This window comes from Alexandromys fortis, unplaced genomic scaffold (genome assembly GCF_014885135.2).
Source record: "Alexandromys fortis isolate MF-2015 unplaced genomic scaffold, M_Fortis_MF-2015_v1.1 scaffold_1, whole genome shotgun sequence".
Lineage (NCBI taxonomy): Eukaryota > Metazoa > Chordata > Mammalia > Rodentia > Cricetidae > Alexandromys > Alexandromys fortis.
This window is the reverse complement of record NW_026067927.1, coordinates 14,426,186-14,443,597: the sequence shown is the minus strand read 5'-3', so window position 1 is coordinate 14,443,597 and position 17,412 is coordinate 14,426,186. Positions and strand designations below refer to the sequence as shown.

General features: G+C 46.2%; 1 protein-coding gene across 1 annotated transcript in view; it reads right to left on the bottom strand.

Annotated features, from left to right (window-relative positions):
• Positions 1-3,236: 3,236 nt before the first annotated feature.
• Cfdp1 (craniofacial development protein 1) overlaps positions 3,237-17,412 on the bottom strand; it is an 83,986-nt gene continuing 69,810 nt past the window's right edge. The window contains exons 6-7 of the mRNA XM_050144075.1: positions 10,824-10,982; positions 3,237-3,552 (exon numbers count right to left, since the gene is read on the bottom strand). Of these exons, the coding sequence (XP_050000032.1) occupies positions 3,462-3,552; positions 10,824-10,982 (250 nt within the window). The 3' untranslated portion in view covers positions 3,237-3,461. The remainder of the gene's footprint in view (positions 3,553-10,823; positions 10,983-17,412) is intronic.

The following is a 17,412-nucleotide window of genomic DNA, read 5'->3' as shown; positions in this document are numbered from 1 at the left end:
GAGCTGACACCAAAAGGCAGAACACTGTGGCCTCTGGAGTGTGCTAAGCCCTTCTGCCATGCTCTGCCTTGCCAGACCATACCAATCGAGCCACACACATTCAGATACCTTGCCATGCTGACCACAAGGTAGCACAGTATCTGGACATCGTCTTCCCAGTCCTGAGCAGGTGCAAAAACACCCTGGCTCCACTTCTCTCCAAAGATGTCCCTGGTCCTCCTGTGATGCTGGCCATTCGGCTGGCCAGCCGCACGACACCCAGACAGACCCTGGATAAATACTGGCCAGGGCCTCAGTGTACTTCTTCCTCCTTAGCTCCAACAGTGCACACCACACTCAAGGTGACTTCTTAACACTTCCCTGTGAGCCCCCAGAGGCCTTATGCAAAATTCTTAATTAGAGCACTGTGTTCCTCAAGAAATAGGTGAGCTGAATACAGAAAGAGGCTTGCTTTGTTATTTGGCCTCATACTGCTTTAGGGCAGTTAGCACCCCCCCCCCCAATAATTAAAAGGTACCAGACACCCTTGAATTCTGACACACCCATCTGGGACACAGTGAAGACTAAGCACTGATAGGTCAGGGCAGGGACAGAGAGCTCAGCTCCTAAGACAGTCTCTGATCCACAGGATCAGCCACAGTGAGTGCCCTTAGGTACTTCCTTAGTCAGTGGGGCCATGGTGAGGGCCAGCAGAGCACTGGACTACAGAGAGTGCCAAACTGTCCCTAAGCACTGGCTTATTCTTCACAGGCCCCACAAACACTTCTTTAACAATCCCAAATTCCTGAATAAAGGGCGCCATCTCTCGTGGGAGCTAGGCTCCACTAAATGTGGATAAAATACCTTTTCCACACATTTTTATCAACTTGGCTAGACAGCGTCTGCCATGGCTCAAACAAATTGTCAGAAAAGAGGGTACTTTTGTTTTTTGAGTAGGGGGCAGTGCTGGAGACTGAACCAAGGGTCATCCACTCAGGAAGGCCAGGCATTGGTGAAGGTGGCTTAATCCTTTGAAAGTGAGACAAGGTATCAGGACAACCAACAATGTGGCTGAGAAAGCAATTCCACTAAGAACATAGGAGTCCATACTGACCAGGAGGAAAAGCTCCCGGGTGGCCAATGTCTGCCTCAGATGTCCCATGTGTACCTTCCTATGTGGTCCCTGCCTCCAGCTGCAGCCACTGCATGCAGCGGGGCGTGGCCAGGCACTCTCTGGTTTATCATGCCTGGGTGAAACAGCCGCTCGCTTAGAGGACAGCTGTGTCCACCTCAGGCGGCCTGGCTTGCTGGGGGTTCCTGTCCCTCGACTGACTTCACAGTGAAGTACAGAGTGTGTTTCCTGAGCTGTTAATAGATGCAGGTCTTGGTGAGCAGAGAGGACCTCCTTCCTAACAGGCAGCCCTCCCTTATACTTTTGCAGGCCTGAGAGTTGGCTGTTGTGAGGCAGGTCACCCTCTTCTGGCTCAGCCTGGTGTACTTCAAAATTCTTCCTTATACAGAAAACAATCCTGTGTCTCTTGGGTAATGCTAAAAAAATGTTTTCTGTTTGTTTGTTTTGTTTTTCGAGACAGGGTTTCTCTGTGTAGCTTTGGAGCTTGTCCTAGAGCTCACTTTGTAGACAAAGCTGGCCTTGAACTCACAGAGATCCGCCTGCCTCTGCCTCCCCCTGAATGCTGGAATAAAAGGTGTGCACCACCACTGCCCAGAAATAAATAAAGTTTTATTATGAAAAACTGAAACCCATCTCCAAGTTCAGAACAGCTCAGCAGCTACCAACACACGGCCATCTGTTTTCATCTCCTACCTCCCTACTCCCCAGGAGCAGCTTTAGAAAATAAACAGAAAGGCTGCTTATGACGAAGACTGGCTGTGCTGGGCACACTGGTCAGCTAGCCCGTTTCCTCCCTCTCGGTCTATCTTTGCCACAGAGGCTGGAAAGCTCCACATACACATTGGCAGCCTCCCCTGCAGCCAGAGTGGTGTGATGGCCCAGGTCTGCTTCACTGATGCTGACACACACTGTACACTTGTTGGGCACATATGCCAGAGTCAGGCAAGGAGGCGCTTCATCAACATGCCACATCTATCAGTAGAGAAAGCTTTTAAACTGTGTGAGGTGGGGATGCTGGGGGTACACAGAACTGCAACAGCCAAGAGACGTAGTCACCCCAGTGCAGTGGGTGACATGCCAGACAGCACCATAGGTGAGCCTCCACTCTTGCAGGTCTGGGGGGCCTGCCCTAATGGTGTGCTGGCTGGTTCAGGTTAAAGACTTCCTCTATCATCCCACGTCCCAGTAGAGACCATCTGTCTGATGCCAGCTTCAAATGCTCTCTTGCCACCTGCACAGTCTTTTGCAGATGGATACAACAGACCCTGGGTTCAAATGTAGCTTGTAAACTCCCTTTCTAGGTAATGAGATGCTAGCCGTCCGGTTGCTACAAACACACCCAAGGTCTGGATGTGGAAGTCCACTGTGACCTGGTGCTCCTTGTCCTTAGGATGGCAGTAGTTCACTTCAGCCCCATGAGATTCTGACTCAACCATCCCCAGCCAGAAAACAGACCAGCGGCCAAGGTCACGGAGCTGTGTCCGAGCAGGAAACAGACCATTGTCTTTAAAGCCCACTTTCTCCCCATTCCCATGCCCTAGGAGCAACTGTAGGGATTTAATGCTGTATTAGCATGGATGGTTTATTATTTATTCTCTTCCATGCTTCCTAAGCAGGAAGTTTGGGTTTGGAATTTCCCAAGGAGTATAAAGAACAATTGTCCTTTAGAATACTCCAGACCCCCCATTTCTGAGACAAGATTCACTCTATGGCCTAGGCTGATCTGGAACCATATATGGCCCAGGTTGGCCTCAAATTTGTAGTAATTTTTTCTCAGTCTCCCAAGTGCTAGGATTCTAGGTGTGTGCCAGCACTACTGGCAAGAATATCCCTTGACATATAAAAAAACTAAAGAACTATTGAGGTAGAAAATATATCTGAAGTAGACTTTTTTTGAAGAGAAAAAGGGAAGTAGGAAAAAACAAAAAGACCACTCAGTATTAATTTATATCAGTGTTCCACCTTACCATGAGAATTTCACACAAAAGAGAAGCTGAATCAATTGAGAACAAATGCTCAGGGACTCAGCATCTGCCCAGGAAAGGTTGATCTCAGAGAGAGAGGCCCTTGGCTTCTCTGGGCGGTGCTAGCTGGGCCTGGGCTGGAAGAAGAGCAGAGTGGCATCTTCACTTTTACCAACCTCACAGAGGACTTCTATTTGTTTATTTAAAGACAAATTTTAAAAAGTAAAATGAATGAAACCAGCTAAGAGTAAGATACATAAACCAAACTGCAACGTAGAAAAGGGCCCTGCTGGAAACAGGATGATGAGCACTGGAGACAGTTCACAGACACACAGAGAGCTCACATTGTCAACAGGAATAAGCTGCTACTAATTCTCCCCAGAATGTCAAGGTTTCATTTTGCTCAGCCTGAGGTCTCGTTCAATTTCAAACTGCCTGTGGTCCACTCGATCCAGAAAAGCCTTCCGTTCAATGTACCTGGAAGAAGACAAAAACAGTGTCAGTGAAGTCTGGCACAAAGGGCTCCGCTCCCAAACCCAGGGGCAAATCAGGCTGCAGTAACTAGCAGGTTGGCCAGGCTGTTGGGATGACCACCTGACCACTCCCACTTCATCTACACTGGACAATTCTGTTCAGATAAAATGGAAAAGGATGCCTAACCCCTTTTTTTGTTTGTTTTGAGATAGGATCTCACTACTTAACTAGGCTGAGATCCACCTGCCTCTGGCTCCCAAGTGCTGGGATTAAAGGTGTGTGCCACCACCGCCAGGCCAAGATAATCTCAAGGTAAGATTTATTTTGTGCTTGTGTACGGGTATGTGTTTGTGTGGCACAGAGGACAGCTGACTTGCAGGGGTTGCGTCTCTCCTTCCACCATATGGGTCCTGGGGACTGAACAAGGGTTGGCAAGCTTGACACAAGTGCATCGGATCCACTGAGCCATCTCACGGAGCCAAAGCCATGTTTTTGTGTATCTCAAAACATAAAAAATATACCTGAAAACGCAAGAAAAAGGCTACAATACCGGCCACCAAGGACTGCTGTGAGGGAACCCTTAGCCCAGGCTCGCAAAGTCACCTAATTTCCTCGTCTTTATTTCCCTCGGTATTTTCTCCTTAGCTTGGGGGCCAGGCCACTTCTGTGGCATAAAGGAAGAGTTCCTCTAGCAATGAGACAAACACCTCTGCACCCGCTGTCACACACAGGCTTTCCCTGGAAGCCCGGAGCTCTGCCTCAGTCTTCCCAGACAGGGTGGAGGGAGGCCAGCCTACGCCGGCAGGCAAGTGGTCAGGAGGGAGCCTGGCTGCTTAATGGCACACAGCTGCATTCTCATCTACCTTTTCTTGCCGTAAAGCATGCTGTGATTTGCTTGAGGGGAGGAACTCTTTGCAGCTAATTAATCTATTGAGAGAGCAAAACTGCCATTAAAAACAGGAAACATAATTGCATCTCTGCACTAAGTTTTCTTTGTTGCACCATGGAAAATGTGCCTCTGTCATTACAAGATTATTACATTCATGGCGAGAACACAACCAGGTCCAGGAACCTGTGTTCTTCACTTCAGATCTTGTTTTTCTGCCCGTCAGCATCCTGAAGCGAGGCCCATCCTGCTTGCTTGCCAGATGAGCCTGTGGCTATTAATCCTCCACATACTACCAAGGACTAGTCAGAAAACAGGTTCTGAGGCCAGAGGGAGCTGAATTCAAATCCTGTCACTTACTGACTGTGTGACTTTGGACAAGCATAAACTTAGCAAATCTGTTTCTTAATATATTAAAAGGGGGGGACAACAATAAAAATATCTATCGATCTGTCTGTCTATCTAGTACTGCTGTGGCTGAGGTAAGAAGACTGATGTGAGTTCTGTATTAGCCTAAGCCAGAGACCACTCCTGCAGTTTTATTGTTTTGGAGACAGGGTCTCATGCATTTCAGGATGGCTTGCTATATATAGCCCAGTATGACTGTAGGCTTCTGCCTTTACCTTCCTCAGATTACAGCTATGAACCACTAGGCTTGTCCTGTGTGATGTAGGGCTTTGCACACAATAGGCAAACACTATAGCAACTGAACCATACCCCTGAATCCCGAATACTGTCTTAACAAACCAGAAAATAAGAAACAAAAACAACAAAAAATTCCAAACCAAAAAAACTTATATCCTCCCCCCCACCAGCCCCCCAAAAAAGTTAAAGAGAGATCAACCCTCCTTACTCAGATTGGCTGCTGCGAGGGGTAAATGTATATTTATATAAGTATAAATATAAATAGTATATCAATAATGCTTAGCATGGAGCAAGAGTTCAACTGTGATTTTAGGTAGCCAACTTCCATCAGGGTCCCAAGGACAGCAGATGGCCATGCTGGGGTGTGTGCTGTCTGAAACTAGTAACTATCACCTTGTCTGCATCAGCAATTAGGCTGCGGTGTCAGAACTGTCAATGAGGCCAGAATAGCTGGAACACATGGAAAGGCTGTGCTAAGGTTTGACACAGTCCCTTGGGTCAGAGTTGTCAGATTTAGTAGGTGAAAATAAAGGAGACCCAGTTAAATCTGAAATTCAGATTCCCTGGCAGAGAGAGCAGTGGCAGATACCGTATTCTCCTCCAGATAAAGGCAAAGAATGGGGGCCTGGGGGAGGAGGCATGGACACAATCAACTCCCTGCAGCAGCCGAGGGCCTCAGGCAGGGCTGCTTAGAAAATGAGCTGAGGGCCTCACCCACTGCAATGACTCCTTTCCAGCCCTTGCCTATCCTGGATCTGGAGAAGCAGACACATGTAAATTGGGGACTTGGTGACAGGCATGCCAACTGTCCCTTGGAAGAGCCAGCAAAGAGAGTGAACACAGGCAAGAGATGTACTGTGTAAGAATCATGTGGTGTTTCAGGAAGGAAAAGGAAGCGATTTCTACCCTGGGACGTTCACTGAGCACGGATAAGGGCTTGCAGGTTCACGGAAGCTGTATGTGTCCAGACACAGAAGCTAAAGGGGCAAAGCCGAGGCCAAAGGAAGTCTTAGACGGCGACAAGGGCACACACAGATGCAACTCAATTCTCAAGGGCAGCCCAGACAAAGGCCAGCAAGGCAGGTCCGGCTATTTTATTCCCTGTCACAGCCACCGGCAGCTGTTAAGAGGATCCTTGTGACAGCTTGGTTTACATCCACGAGCTGACTGTGCCAACATGGTGCTGGGGATGAGAATGACTTTGGTATCTGCTATCTGTACTTTTGGGAAATGTATTGGTATTTAATTTTTGACTTTTTGTGTTTGTTTTTTCCTTCTCTGCGAAACAGGAATAAAAATGTAATGCCCCTCTGTGGATACAACGAGAAGCACTGGTTCTTGCTTCTCGTTGACTGAACCACAGCCATGACTGCAAGGCCTCATATCAGGACATTTGGAATGGAGACAAAGACTGGAGATGCTCCCGAGGAAGGGCTGCCTGAGAGGGCCACCTGAGGGTTCACCTACTTCAACTGGGTTGCAGGGGTTTCCAGGCATTTTAATTGGGCCACAGCTCCGAACAGATCTGCTGGCTGACAAGTGCAATGGGAATTATGGCTCTTACTTGTCTTTGGTCTTGTTGCTTTTCAGGTCAGAAGGAGCCTGGCACACTGGGAAGGCTAGGGCTCTTCTATGGCCCATTTAAGCAGCAGCAGATTTTACTGTATTGATTTACTTATTTACTCATTCACTTCATTCATTCATTCATTCATTCACTCATTTATAAAAGACAGGCTCTCTCTGTGTAGCTCTGGCTGTCCTGGAACTCACTCTGAAGATCAGGCTGGCCTCAAACTCATGGTGATCAGCCTGCCTCTGCCTCCCTAGTGCTGGGATTAAAGGTGTGCACCACTATGCCTGGCAAAGTAGCAGATCTTTATTGTCACTAACAAAACAAGCTAAGAGCATCAAGAACCTAGGTTTCCAGTTTCTCCTCCAGAACTTAAGCTATACACAATAGGCTCTGATATCTTTGGGATCTTTCAACTCAAATTATTTTTCTGCCTCGATTATCGTGAAAGTCAGGACACCGGGTAGGGAGGAGTAGGGAGCACTATCAGGGAAGAAGCCAGTACTTGTCAGAGAACCCAGCCTGGAGGTCAGAGGATGCTGGCTTGCAAAAGCTCTGTCATGTGGTCATCCTGTGGCTAAAACCGCAGGAGAGGCTTCTTGCACAGTGTTAAGGAAAAGGGCATGCACAGGAGACACAGGTTAGAGGACGTTCTGGGGCTGGCACTGTGTTGCAGTGCTGGCTCCTGCGCACATTTGGTGCAGTCAAACAGCACAGCAATGATGAGCTTCAGCTCTTGATGGGCAGTGGAAGCACTCAGACGCAGCATGTCTCTGGGGTAGTCCTAACAGGGCAGGATTTCTCTGCTCTGGGAAGGCAACTAAAGATGCAAAGTGCCAGCCCAGGCATGGCCACAAAGGCAGCAACAATAATCCTTTCCTCATGGTTGCAATGGTCCGGGGAAACAAACTCCTGGAAATCCTGGAGATAGATGCTTCGGGAAATGCAAAGTATTTAGCAGCCCCTCCATCATGTTCTTTAAATCGCCAAATAGCTGGTTTCTAATCACTATGCTCTGTACCTTCAGCTTAACTGGACAGAGAGCAGCAGCCAAACCCAAGCTTCTCTTCAGTGTACATTTTATACACAAATTCTCTCCCCTACATCTAGGGCTCCTGCCTTAGGGTTATATTTGGAAAGCTGTGTTGATGATACCAACCATCAGGAAATCTGTGATTTAGAAGTCATGCTCAACACCCGAACGACGTCCGCTCACACCTGGACTGTCTCTGGCCTAGCACTTCAAGCGCTCTGCTGACGGAAAATGTTGCCGCATAAAAACCTATTCTGATGTATTATGCCAGACTTTTCTGATTGGTTAGTTCTGATCCTAGGCCACAGACAAAGCCAGTGGCATCTGCTAGCCAATGCGCCAGGCATTCAGACACTGGAGTGGTGTGGTATCAGCTCTGGGGTGCTTACTGGACACTAACAAGACATGACACCACCAGTCAGTCAGCACAGCTGAGAAGTGGTGATGTGAGCGCGGTGGGGGGGCTGTTCTGCAGTGGCATCCGAGGTGACACTGTGTGAGCGCGGTGGGGGGGCTGTTCTGCAGTGGCATCCGAGGTGACACCGCAAAGCAAAGGGCATTGAGGCTGGGTTGCAGCAAGCAGCTAGAGAAGTGGACAGGGGTGGCAGGAAAGGCCCCAAATGGCGGCTAAGTCTTAGTACTAGTGTTTGCTTGGGGAGGAAGAAGAAAACAATTGCCCAGGGCCCACACTCCCAGGCTGAAGGGCTGGGGAAGGCAGAAGAGCCAGCCTGGGAGACTTGGGGAACGCCTCCAAACTCTACCCCATCGCCAAGGAGAATACTCCTAAACTGTTGGCTAGGACTTAAATGGATAAAGCATCTAGCTTTCCAGTAAGGTCTGGGTCTGGGGGTGGTCAGCTAATGGCAAATAGGAGAAAAGAAATGTGAACAGAAGCCTGAGGGAAGACCAGTATTTTGCGTATTTGCTCCATTACCCTAATATCCTGAGGGGCACAGACGGCTAAGCTGGGGCTAAGCTGGGGCCAGTGCCTGTCCCCATCAGCTCTCTGCTGCTGCTGTGAGCAAACACCAACCAGAACCAACGTGGAGAAGAGCAGGTTGTCTGGCCCCAATTAATGTTTTCCTTTACAAGTGGTGTTGTGGTTACAGTGTCTCTTCATAGCAATAAAAACCCGAACTAAGACACCCTGCCTCCCAAGTACTGGGATTAAAGGCTAATTTAGGTTAATTAATAACCTGAATGACACGTACTTACACAGGCCTCCATGTGGTGAGTGGCCATGTCAGGAGCAGCAGGTGGAACTGACTTCAGGAGATTCGCCCACCAGAATGCACCTAAGCCACTGATGGGTGAATCTCGGATAGGCAAGGCCCCAGGGCTTCTGCTCCGGAATGTCGATGGCTACTGCCGAGTCTTTACATGTTTGCCACTGCCATTTTTCTCTGGTATCTGGGATGATGTGAATGGGTGTGAGGGATCCCCACTGTCTTTACCGTAGTGTGGTCTCAGGGACATAACCTGTTCTACTAGGCATTTTTACCTGTGGATTATTATGAAGATTTCCTCTTAAGTTGTTTAAACTGCTTAAAGTATTGCCCCTGTCTCAGATGAAGTAAGGGCTACCTTTCTTTGTAACCACAAAATGCAGCTTGCCAGGAAAGGAACTGGCTGGGAAAAATAACTTGCTTGCTTACATTCTGTTAATCTGTAACAAGTTGCTTAGACATAAATGTGTGTGGGCTCTTGGGATAATTTGTTTTTCACCTGTAATGCGAAAAATGTTAATTATGTAAGGGACATGAAAGACAAGTTTTTTATTTGTATTCATTGTAATCATTTGGTTAAAAAATAGAATGTAATCACACTGTAACTTTTATATTGCTTGAAAGATTCTGCTGGGGTAAATAAGCTGTAAGGGAAAAAATAAAAACACAGAAGGGACACATCTGGATAGACGTAAGAAAAGAAATAATGAGAGAGAGAGACGAAGAAAGATCCTGAAGGTGTGTGTGCTTCCTTCTTTGGCCAGCCCTAGATAGATATGTTTTGCTCTCCTCACTGCCTCAGATAGAAGAGTCAAACTGCTGACTCCATGGCTCCCCATCAATTCCTGAGCTGCTGAAAGCTGGCCCTTACATCAGTAGTCTTCAAAGTGCTTTATACACACTACATCTCTGTACGTATTACATACATTCTGCTTTATCTCAGGATCTGCACAACCAGAATGAAGGTGTAATAGCATCCCAATTTTACTGGCAGAGGAGCTGAGGCAACTGCTATGTGGAAAGAGAAGGTCTTAGTGGTGAGGGGCAGGGCTGTAAATGAAGAAGGTCTTACTGGTGACAGGGCTGCATAAACGGCCATTCAATATTTCAGGAGTGAGGAATGCTGACCTGAAGTCATGGGCCTCTGCTTCTTAAGTTTCTCTTGTATTCCCTAACCACTAAATGAGCCCCATTTCTTTTTCCTTACCAAAAACATACATGAAAGCTGTGTGGGCATGGTGGCTCTTACCTGTGATCCCAAACATGGAGGACTGAGACAGAAGGATTGCCATGATTTTGAGGACAGACTAGGTTACAGAGTGAGATCCTTTCTCAGCACTCACACAGGGAAAACAAAACAAAAACACTTAACAAGCAATAGGTCACTTTTGGTTTATGGATATTCTCTTTGTATTCTAGAGTGACCATGAAATGGTACAGCAAAGGCCTTGCCATGTATCATACAGCTGAAGCAAATGTCACACCATGCCCTTGACCACAGTAACATGGTCGAAAAAAATACCAAACCATTCATGGATAACGTGACAGTATCCTGGCATTGGGTTGGCTTTCTTTGCTTTTGAAGCACTTGAACTAACCAGATTCTCAGAAGGTCAAATGATTCAGATTAGGACAAGCCAGCTGCCGTGAGCCAGACCCAGTCTTGTGAATAAACCAGGCGATTTATAGTTCACTGAGCTGTAAGCCAGCAAATTTGGTTCAGGGAACACTGCACCTCAGCCCCGCCCCCCGCCCTCCCCCCATCTTCACCCAGTGGCTTCTCACAGATGGGATTGGCCTCATCTTAGAGCTTCACCAATAACCAAAGCACTCCATTTTGATTGCTAAACAGGGTGGTGTGAAACAGATCACTGCAGAGTTCCGAGGCTACAGACAAACAGAGCCACTCCTTACCCTTCTTTCCCTCGGTTATGGATAGCCAGTTCTTCACCAATCCCTTCTTCCTCCTTGAAGTTCTCCCAGTCCAATTTGGACTTCTCAAGGGTGCTCATTTTCTGTTTTTTGGCTCCAATTTTCCCCAAAAGGCTGCTCATGCCACTTGATCTTTTTATCCTATGGAAAGAAAAATGAATATAACTCTGATCTCTACATTAACATAAGAACTCTGGTGTCTTAATTAACAGTTTGTGTGTGTGTGTGTGTGTGTGTGTGTGACAGAATTCCCTGGATTGGAGCCATTCATCTCAGTGGAAGCCATGCTTGTACACAGGGCATTTTCTTTTCTATGTGGAAACTGTACGCAGGCAGAATCTTAACACGCCTTTCCCACCTAACACATACAACTGCTTAGCTGCACTGCTGACAGGAAGCCCGTAGCCTTTCAGATCTCTTTCAGGTGTGGCAGGTCTCTGCTTGCAGGGAGGGAGGAGAATGGTGGGGTTCAGATATTGGAGTCACATGCATAGGTCCAAGTCCAGCTCTGTCCCAATGACTCAAAGCTAGTTCTTCAAGTACATGTGTCTTGGTTTCCCAATCTACACTGAATGCTTAATCACGGGTGGTGGGGAACTGTCCATGTAAAGGGACAAGACAGCATCCGGCATAGGGGTCAAGGTGCAGTTAACTGTTGGCCACTGTCAATCACTGTCCTGTTCGTGTTCCGAAGCCCCAGGGGACTATTCTACAGCATAAAAACCAGTTCCCAACACTTACAAGCAAGAAGTCACAGCATTGTAAAAGGACCTTTTAAAGGCATTGCCTTTCAACTCCTGTAACTGGGGCTGGTTGTCCCCGGAGGTGGAGAACATCCCAAGGCAGAGAATGTACAGCCCGTGCTCGACTTGCTGGCGATGCTATCTACACGGGCTGCGGGAGAAACCCCAAATGCCAAATTCAAGTCTCGGCAGGTCGAATGTTTCCAGTCAATGTCACATGAATGAGATAAGGCAAATCGGAGGCAGCTAGAGTTCATAAGAAGGTGATATGAGGGGAAGAAACCATAGAAAGAACATGGGTTTTAAAAACATTATTATTTTGTGGGTGGGGGGCAGGGGTGCACAGATCAAAGGTCAATTTTGTGGTGCTGGTTCTTTCCACCTTTATCTGGGCATCAAGGCCAGGCTTATAGATTTGGATTGTCAGGTGCCAATGGCCTGTACCTACCAAGTCATCTTGCCAATGTGCTTCTGGTTTTATGAAACTAAAATGAATTCTCTGCTGGAAGAAACTGGAGGTTATTTTCTGCTTCACAGAGATAGGTAAGAGTTGAAATGCATAAGTGGTGCACGCGGGCACTGCAGTGCTTTCTCAGCTTCCTTCCCATCTGACTGGCATTTGGCCTACGGCAGATAACCTCAGGTTTACTGCTGAAGGGAATCATTTCTGAGCCAATCTATCATCATTCAAACCCAACAAGAAACCATGGACTGTGGGCTAATCTATGCCCCAGGATAGGTCAACAGGTTAGTGCCCACACCAAAAACAAGACTTGGGAGTGGTACAAACATTCTTTTCTATTAACACTGGTCCATAGGATGTCAGCTTCCCTACCTAGTTCATTCCCCTACAGACTGGACTTATTCATAAAATGCAGATGGGGACAAGGTGAGGATGAATGTCTCCAAGATGAGAAGCTGCTTGAGAGTTTTCTGAAAGCTATTTTATTTTGCTTAAGATGATTCTAAATGGAATCAAAATGCACTGTATGCACATATGAAAGAATACTGGTCCTTTCTGTGTGGTAGTACTGTCGTGATCATAAGAAAGTTCACCACAACTAAAAGGTACAGCATCCCATTAAGGAAACAGATATTACATGTGTCTACTTTACTCTGTGCCCTTCCTTAGCAGGGACTTTGATTCACTGCTCTCAGTTGGAAGAGGACCCTAATGAGGAGGCTGGCAAACGTGTTCATGGGGTCTGAAGAGGTATAATACATTCATTCCCTGTGATCTTTAACACCAACTCCAATAATCAGGCACCCACAGAAGAGAGTTTTTGCTTTCAAAGGGATTTAAAGTCATCTTGCCATCCATCAATTACAGTCATTCAACAGAGACTGAAGTCCACTGTGCTTGGAATTAAGAACACAAAAAAAGCTACAAGGCCTGATCCTAAGGAGAAACACAATCTAGTAAAAAGGTAACAAATAAGCAAACTGTGACCATTTACTAAAAAGACTCCAAAGAGGAAGTGACGTGGGACTAGTTCAGTGCTCCTTACAGCTGGTATCTTCTTCCTGTGCTTGCCTCACAGTCCTGGGACACAAATCCTGTAGCTGCCTGCACACTCCAATTTCTATTGCTCAGTTGCGGAGAGGAAGAAACACCCACTTTCCCTGTTGTCCTGGAGCTCACTGTGTAGGATCCATGCGTTACTCATTCCTTTTTCCTTGTTGAGACAAGGTCTCACTATGTACCCCATGTGGCCTGGAACTTGCTATGTACAGACAGCTGACCTAGAACTCAAGAGATCTACATGCCTGTGGTAGGATTAAAGGCGTGAGCCACCCACTACTGTCTTACTCACTCTGTCTCACCCATAGTGAAGCCAAAAGCTTACTCACGACATAAAATTTTGAAACTTTTAACTGACCAAGTCCTCAATTTGATAGCAGAGTTACTCAAAAAAAAAAAAAAAAAAAAAAAAAAAGAAAGAAAGAAAATTTCCCCTTTGTAACAAGAAGACTCAACACTATGCCTGAACTGGCAGACGGGAAAATCAGTTTCAAAAGTGGATCAGCAAGCACAGGGCCTATGGGCATTAGTAACTCTTTAACTCTTCTCAGAGCTTCAATAGACAGAGCTGGCCTCAAGTCTACACCTCTCACATCAAAACTGACAGAGCCACTAACATGCAAATCATTTGCAACAACATTCTTTGGCAGAGACTTGCGTTTTCCTTAGTGTCTGTCATCTGTTTACCGGGGAGGGAGACACACAGGAACTACTTTTCAGAGCCAGGTGTAGGTCTAGCACCTTGTGTGAACGTGAGGAAAAGATCAACCTGAGAATTCCCTGTTGTGGGCTTGGAACCACTGTTCTTTTGGGTTCCCCCTAGATTAGCTGAAATCTTTAAGAATGAACAGTGCAGTCCAAATCCCTTCCCTTCTTGAAGTTCTTTTTCTCAGGTGTGAGCAGCAATGAAAGCAGACTAAGTAGCGGAGACCGCAGGGTTGCTTTTAGGGTTAACAGAAGCTCCCCTGGAGTGCTCTGTGAGAGCCGCTGGAAGACAGGACTCATTTTCCAGATTCTGGTTATCAAACTATGTGGACAGATGCACAGCCTGAGAAGATTCTAGAAGCCAGCTAACTCCACTCTCAATGGAGAAACTCTACTTCAATACAGCTATTTTGGAAAACATCACCTTTTCTCTAAGTGCTGAACTTATCAATTCATCTTTTATTGTTCAAAGAAACTAATTTTTTTTTTTTTTGAGACAGGGTAGCCCTCTTTGTAGCCCTGGCTGTCCTCAAACTGGCTCTGTAGACCAGGCTGGCTTCAAACTCACAGAGATCTGCCTTCCTCTGCCTCCAGAGTGCTGGGATTAAAGGCTTGAACCACCATTGCCCAGCCCAAGGAAACTATCTTTGATCAGAAGGCTGTCAGGCCAGGCATGGTGGCATATACCTTTAACCTCAGTACTCAGGAGGCAGAGACAGGCAGGTCTCCAATGAGTTCAAGGCTAGCCTGGTCTACACAGTGAGTTTTGGTTCAGCTAAGGCTACATAGTGAGATCCTGTCTCAAAAAATCAACTAACAGATCAACTAAACAAACAAACAAAAGGCCTTTTGGCACACCATTTATAATAATGGCAGAAATGGGAACCAGTCTACAGCCACACTTCCCTGAGCTCCGTGGATCTTAGAAACTAAGCAGGGTTGGGCTTGGTTAGTTCTTGGAAGGAAGAAATGGGAAGCAAGGTTAGTCCTCGGTTTTTGGTTGCTGCCCTCTGTCCCCACCCCACTGTTTGTTTTGTAAGAATAAGAAGACAATTTGGAAAGGTCACAGGAAATCAATCTGAGATTTCAACTTTCCAGTTTGGAAATGTCAGAAGGAGAGACTGCCATTATCTGGATAAGCTTCACTTAGTCGTCAGTTACCCTCTGCCACATGTGCTTTTCCCCCCTAGTGTACATTTACTTTTGGGGAGAGTATGGAGCTAGTTTTAAATAATTTGTGGACATACCACGGCACCTCAATAGTTCAGCTTGTGTCTCCTAAGACACTCTCCTACATAATCTTAACACCTCATATTATACTCAAGAAACTTAATAACTGATAATAAAACTTAATATGCTGATAATAACCTCTAAAAGGCTATCTTTGGATTTTATCAATAACAGTTCAAAATGGTCTTGACAGTGATTCTTCATACATTCTCCAGCATAGCACATATGGAAGTGTCTTGGTCTCCTTTGAAACTTTAATCTGTCTTCTGCCTTCTGGCCTTGGTGTCGTAATAATCTTTGAGAGTATACTCTGGCTGGCTCATAGGTTGTTGCTCACTGGGTTTATCTGTCTCTTGTGGACAGATGCAGGTTAAACAATTTTGCTGAGCATGCTACCTTGACAAGGCTTAAATGTGTTTGCTGCACTCTCAGCAGCAGTGTGAGGCCAGCAAATACTGAAGGTTACTGTACCCTTCACCTCGGCCACTGAGGCAGCTAAGCCATCACCTGTTGCCAAGTACCTTGCCACTGCCGGCTATGAGACATGTGCACCCTTTAAAAGCTCCCTCTCTTGCTTCTCTTCCCTGTTCTGTCTTGTCTGTCTGACTCTTTCAATGTCCCCACTCCTAGACAGCCTTTCATTCTTTCACTCTCCCCCTTTTCCCTCCCCCATAAACCTCTGGTACTAACTCTGCTGTGTGGCATGTTTGGTTAGTGGCATACACTGGCAGGGCCTGCTGAAAGGTACCCACTTCACTTTTTTTTTTTTTTTACATTAAGTACTATCCCTATGGGAAGGGGATGACTGTAGGTACACTTCCTCCCTCTAATTAACTTGTACTATGGAGGAGAAAAGAACATTAGAAGTCCAGGAAGTTTTGGTTGCTTATTTCTAGTACCTCATTTTGTAATGTCAACCATGTCTAAATACACACTCGTGTCAATGAACAGTAAAGGATCCCACTAGAAGGACAAACACACAGAAGATCCCCAGAGGATAAGCTGTGACTCAGTATTAAATAAACGGTGAAGGACTATGGGATCACTAACAGAGCCCGAGTCTGAACGGTCCAGCATAAGGACGGGATGCCCCGAGACGAGCACATGAGGGGCAAATGAGGGGAGCCGGTGGCAAGCAGAGCCTCTGCTCTCAGACATGTAGGAAATCGGCTCCTGAACTTCCCCTGCCCAGCCTCACTTGTTCCCAGGGAAAGAGATAATCCACAGCCCTTCCTGACTCTACTCCAGCAGTTTCCTTCCTGGAGCCATTCCCAAGGTGGGGGCAGGGACCTCATGGCAAACAGGCAAGGGCATGCCACTGTTTCCTGGCAGTAAGAAAGGAAGGTAGTGGCAAGCTCTTTGAGACGAAATATTCAGTTTAATGGGAAGAGGACCATGCATGGAGAGGGGATGTTTTGTCCCTGAGGTACAGACTGCTGTTGATTTTATTTGTATCATCAGATTCAGCCGGGGACAATGATTTATTGGACCAATACACAGGCCATTTATACTTCTGAGATGGAATTTTTAAAAAAATTATTAAGCACAGCTTCTAATAAAGACCATGATGACATTTTGCTTTGTGCATAGCCCTGGGAGCTCAGTGGAGGAAGACACAGGTCATTTTCCAGATACTAATTCCATATGGGCTCACAACCAATCCGAACCACCAAGCTACGAGGAGTTCAGGCAGACCCAAGTTTCTCTCAAGGAGAACATTCTCTGTTACCTTACAAACAAACCAACCCTGAAGAGGCTGAAGATATAGCTCAATTGGTACAGTGCTTGCCTAGAATGCAGGAAGCCCTAGGTTTAACTACCAGCATCAAGTAAACCAAGCATGATGGTGCATGCTTATAATCTTAGCACTCAGGAACTGGAAGCAGGAAGTTCAGAAGTTCAAGGTCATCTTCAGCAATATTATGAATTTGAGGTCAGCATAGAATACATGAAATCCTGTCTCAAAACAAAACATTAAACAACCAATCCTTGAGATGCTAATATTTTAATAAGTTAGCTTTAATGGCACATTCTTATAATTCCAGAACTTGGAAGACTGAGGCAAGAAAGAAGCGTAAGTTCAAGATCAAATTCATCTGTACAGGGGGTTTGAGGCCAATCTGAACTACACGTGACCCTTCTCAAAAACTGAAACAACAAAAAAAATCCAGATGTCAATAAAAACAAAATTTAAATTCATAGGCATCTCCAAGGTTGAGGCCATGTTTAAATTTCAGAACATGGAGGTGCCCTTACTTAGACCAGAAACAATTCCTTCAGTTTTACATCACAGACACCTCATTTAAAATGGGTCACAGCCGGGTGATGGTGGTGCACGCCTTTAATCCCAGCACTTGGGAGGCAGAGACAG